The 5455-nt window shown below is 36.4% G+C and overlaps 1 protein-coding gene across 4 annotated transcripts in view; it reads left to right on the top strand.

Moving 5' to 3' along the window:
- The window catches only part of LOC109109916 (cadherin-13-like), a 283438-nt gene extending 279903 nt beyond the window's left edge, over nucleotides 1-3535 (top strand). For all 4 annotated transcript variants that reach the window (XM_042775469.1, XM_042775468.1, XM_042775471.1 and 1 more), the window contains one exon: nucleotides 2358-3535. In XM_042775469.1, coding sequence (XP_042631403.1) covers nucleotides 2358-2365 — 8 coding nt within the window. In that variant the 3' untranslated portion in view covers nucleotides 2366-3535. The remainder of the gene's footprint in view (nucleotides 1-2357) is intronic.
- The last annotated feature ends 1920 nt before the right edge of the window (nucleotides 3536-5455 follow it).

Raw genomic sequence — 5455 nt, 5'->3', positions numbered from 1 at the left:
ATGCTTAATAAACAGTGAGGAAGTTCAGCCTGTTAGCACATGAAAATGAAATTGAAAATGTCAGTCCTAGTTTAATTAATAATTGCTGTAATTGAAAATTACATACCAGACGACGATTTGGACTATGTTCCTAACGTGATATTTCTGGTCAAATGAAGAGTGGTGATATACTCAACAGACCTGTAAAACCACACTTTAATCTGATGAAAGATGCCCGACAGGGGTAAAATATAATTAATCCACAAACAGGGAAATAAGCCTGAGTCTGAAGTTTGAAGTTTAAATCCCTTTTTCTACCAAGATGGGCGCTTTTACTCTTTAATCCACTCTGGGTACTGATGTGGCCTGTCTCGAGGGGAAGAGAAATTTCCACAGCATCGACCCGTTTACTGGCTCTTCAAGCCACTTGTTTTGACGTGCCATCCACAGTGCACCTGGCAGATAAAGCGTAACCTCTTCTTGTTAATGAATTTTCAAGCGTGACAAGAATGATTAATGCCACTTGCTAAGATTTCAATTTCTGTTTTTAATACTCAAGGTTCAAGGTTTTCAGAACTCTTAAACTTAAGTACTGAACATTGGAGTAACTTGATCCCTACATGTGCTATTGACATGAATGGTACCTCAAATCAATGTTGAATGATTAATGTTTAGAGTAAAAGATAGTATAATTCATTTTTAAAGGGATAGATTATTCAAAAATAGTAATTCTTTCATTATTTACTCGCCCTCATGTCATCCCAAACCTGTCTGACTTACTTTCTACTATGTAACAAAAAAGTTGTTTTAAAGAATTGTTTTTGTCTGTACTGAAAAATAAAGTTTCTTTTCTTTTATTTTTTTTGGCCATACAGAACCATTTTGGGTTCCTTTCAATTAACAGTACTTAAACACTTATAAAACTTTTTTTTATCAAAGTGTAAAGAACATTTTAATAAGCTAAAGAACATTTTTTAGCGAAAGGCTCTACTGATATTAAAGGTTCTTCATGGAATCAAAGATGCCATTGAAGGACCTTTATTTTTAAGAGTCTGTACAATAAAGGTCACTGGGGTCCAAAACAACATTTGACCCCACTGACAAGTGTATGGACCAAAAGAAAGAAAAAGAGAGAGAAAGAGACAAAATCTGTTCTTTTGTTTTCCACAGTAATCATTTACATTTTTGATTTAACTATTATTTTAATTTAAAATTATGGCTCCAACCTCTTAAATCTATCTAGCTACAAATGGAAAACTCAGACTCTTGGCTGTAAACTTGAAGCCCATCATGAGTGACTTTACTACTTGGCTGATGGAAAGACAAATTGAGGGAGTGAATGATGAGGAACAGAGGAGTGTATTTCTATCTGACCAAAGCTCTGCAGGGTTCACGTGTGTTATTGTGCCTTGTTTCACTGCAGCTGACTGCTGCCACAACCACTTTCCTCCAATTAGGCTGATGGTAATTAGATCAAACACACTTTCATCTTGCTGCCTGCACACTTACTTGTGTTTCCCCCTTAGGAAGATGGAGTGAAGAGTATGTGTGTATGAGGAGATGAGAGTAGTGAGGATTTTTATCCATTCTTTGCTTGACTTTATTGCATGTGAAAGCAGAGAGGTGAATTGATTCAGTTATATATTTTGATGTTTCAGGCTCACACTCGTCTGCCTAAGGGGGAAAGCATTACCTGGATGCATTTCGGGCCCTCGGCACATGAATAAATGGGGCTGGAGTCTCATTATAATTTGAAAATGGCATTTGTGGAACAGAGCAACTTCGGGCATGCTCTTAAGTGCCGTTCAAGTCTTATTTTCCTTCCACTGCCATTTAGGACCAAGCTGTACAAATGTATCTAGTAGAAAGAAACAACAACAGCAAAGGGAAAAAAAAATCAATAGTCTTTCCCCCCCTCCACATTTAATATTCCCTCGTATCGGATCTGGCATGGTTCGATCGCTGTTGAATTTCTGAGATCCGCAGGCCAATTCATTTCGCTCAAGTCTTGCGAAATTAGACCTTGCATTTTTCAAAGTTACATTTTAATCATATTTTACGATGATGGCGGTGTGGAGTGGAGTATGGAAGGAAAGTGAAGGCAGAAGTAAAAGGCTTTAAAGGTTCCTGGAGCTTCGACGAGAATGACATTTTGTTCCTAATTAGTTTAATTTATAAATTCAATGATTTGTGGGTTTTCACATTTTTACACATTAATTGCATCAATATTATAGGAAATATCTCATGTTGTCCTAAAAATTCCGAACCTGCTGCTGAGGGAGATGCAGTTTATTACCAACACAGATGTACTGTTAAACTTTCAAATAGTGTTTAATCACCGTTTTCACATTTCTTCTTTTCTCTTTTCTCTTTCGCAGGCTTGTAAATTCCACTGATTCTTTCTGTAGTCCTTTTGCAACAATGAAGGAAACCTTCTTCTCTTCACCACATGCAAACCACGCTGAGAGAGAAGACCTCACCTCCAAAAGACCCTTTGCACCCTCCATTTTTGCTCTCCTCCTTTTCACCATCGTCTCTCTTTATCCCCAACCGGTGCACCTCATGGCCTCCACCTTTTCACCAGGAACTTTCCCTCTGTCCTCTCCCTCCTTCACCTGCACTTCCTGTCTTCTCATATCTCTGGAATACATCATGGACGGCACCGCCTTGATGCTCCAACTCTCTCTCTCACTGGACAAAGATATATTGGATGAGGGCAAAGCGATTGGACATTTCGATGTACTTTAGTTTCCTCTGGTTAAAGACTACTGTATTTGATCTTGTTTACTAATGTAAGGGAAGGACACAAGGCCTGTTTAGTCTGCAGTGGTTGTGTTTTCTTAGGGCAGGGTGGTAGACAGAAGCCTTCAGAGTTTAAAAAAAAAAGCATCTCTTGCGTCTTTTATTTTAGTTTTTTTGTTCAATTGCATTAGTTGTTATGGAGTGGAACATGATATATATAATTATAATAATGTGTGAGATGGTGGGGGGAAATGTACACTATATATATTTTATTTTTTACCAATGTACAAATATATTCATTAACTTATGTACTTTGATCGCTTATTCTTTAATGACCCCTCACAAGAAAAAAGAAAAGAACTGTATGTTTTTGCTAAATTTTAGGGACTATTTCTAATGCCATTGATGTTTTTTCCTCTTTTTTCATCTACGAGCTCTTGTTTAGAGTGCGGTTCTTGAGTCTGGAGAGTGAATTGCAGGCAGAGAGCGAATCTGTCTTGTGATTCTTAATTCTGATGGTACGGCTTTTATTTTATTTTTCTCCCTCTCCCCTTGGGTCAAGTCAAAGAGGCCAGGGAAGGCTGTTGATTCAGTGGTTTTTGTTTTTATTTTTTGTGCTTGTGAGAAGAAGACAACAAAAAAGAGAGAGAGAGAAAGATAACAGATAAAAAATAAAAAAAAACGTGTGTGTGGGTTTGTGTGGAAGACCCTGTAAGTTCTGAAAATGGAAAGAAAAAGATGACGTGGTGAATGAGTTATGTCTGTCTTTTGCACTAATTTAATAAAGCTGTTACTGTACTTCCCACCACTTTAACTTTGCTTGTTTGTTTAAAGCCTGTCTGCAGACCAAAGGAAGAAGAACCAGATTCCTTGATGGAGAAATGTTATGAAATATGATTCTATTCTTGGAGTTATAATGGAGACTGAATAGATTGCAATGTGGATACGACTGATACAATAAACGTACCATCATATGCATGTAAGGTATTTTAAGGATATAGAAAACTAAAGTGTTCATAACAACTTTGCAAAGTTTAAAGAGTCTTGTCTATTAGGACATTATTATTATTATAAAACATACCATATGAAAATAATATACTGGGTAATTTATGCACAAGTGCAATAGTATTTTATTTTTTATATTTTTTTGAGAGAGAAAATAGCTTTTTTAAACCAAAATTATAAAATAAATACAATAATATACTGGGTAATTTATGCACAAGTGCAATAGTATAATGTAAATGAGTAATGTTTTACTCCATATTTGTAGCATAAATTCAGGTATCCATTTGTACCTTTCTACCATCTTTTCATATAGCCATATTTTACTAAGCAATGTTGTTGAAAGGGTCTAAAAATAAATGCATGTCCTACTTCTCCAATGTAGCTGCTTTAAAAAAAAAAGGAAAGGAAATGTCTTGGTTTGAAGGTCAAGGTACACTTGCATATTAATTGTGATTTTATGAAGTAGCTCAGGCATTTAACTAGCTTTTGCATTCATTTTGAAGTCAGAAAAAAAATGACTCTGGTCGTCTCAAGTCATCATCGCTAAGAACAAATATCATCTGATAATTTCTCACCAGTTTGATTAACTGAAATAATTAGCTCATAAACCACCATTAACATTTCCCAGGAGATGCCTGAGTACAGTCTAACAAACTAACTCCTTCATTATAAATAATGTGAAAATGAACCTGTGAAACTCTGCAAGTTGCTCTCAGTTTGAAAAGTGATGCTAAAACTTTAACACAAAAAAATGGGGAACATTTGCAGCTATACTTGTTTTTGAATTACCCAGTTTAAGGTCTGAATAACAAGCCTTGATTATCCATTTTTTAACATTGTGACTACAATATATAAGAATAATGGTGACACAGCAATGTAATCAGTCCCCTCCTCCTCACTCGACTGAATGAGACTCATTTTGATTCCATACTCTGTTTTTGGCCCACATCAATTCTTAATCAGTCTGTATAAATACTAGAGCCGTCCTGGCAGAAGTTTGTTATATTAAGTCACAGCCTTTTTGTCATAACAATTACTCTTTGTGAAAACACAAACGTGCAAGACCTTGCTGAATGAGTTGAAATCAATAAATGATCATGCTTGGCCATGCGGATCTAGGATCTAGGACATGTAATTGGAACATGTGTTTGGGTCGATAGGTGTGCACAGGTGTTCATGGCCTCAATGAAGTCAATGGATCTATGATTACTATTTCCAGGATTAGCCTCTAGCTTGATCTGAGAGAAAACTTAAAGACACCATAAAATCAATAATGAACTTTTGTGTCCTTTAGTCCATGTTTGTTAGATTTCAGGCCATCTGTATGCTAGCATGCATTCTCTAAAACAAAACAAAAAAAAAATGGACCAGAAATATCCATGGCCTATGTTGTTTTCTTCTTTAAACCATTTAACCCCATTCAAATCTTGTGACGTGACATACAGCCAAGTATGGTGACCCATACTCGGAATTCGTGCTCTGCTTTTTAACCCATCCAAAGTGCACACACACAGCAGTGAACACACACACACCGTGAACACACACCCGGAGCAGTGGGCAGCCATTTATGTTGCGGCGCCCGGGGAGCAGTTGGGGGTTCGGTGCCTTAATTGTGATTTTATCACAATTTAGACCATCTTTTCATGGTCTAAAGAGAGGATGTTCATATGGTTTGTATTACAATCAGATGTTTATATTTACATTTTCTTGATTATTGATTACTGAAATG

Source organism: Cyprinus carpio, chromosome A18, assembly GCF_018340385.1.
Source record: "Cyprinus carpio isolate SPL01 chromosome A18, ASM1834038v1, whole genome shotgun sequence".
Lineage (NCBI taxonomy): Eukaryota > Metazoa > Chordata > Actinopteri > Cypriniformes > Cyprinidae > Cyprinus > Cyprinus carpio.
The sequence above is the reverse complement of the archived record's forward strand: the minus strand, read 5'-3'. Positions and strand labels throughout refer to the sequence as shown.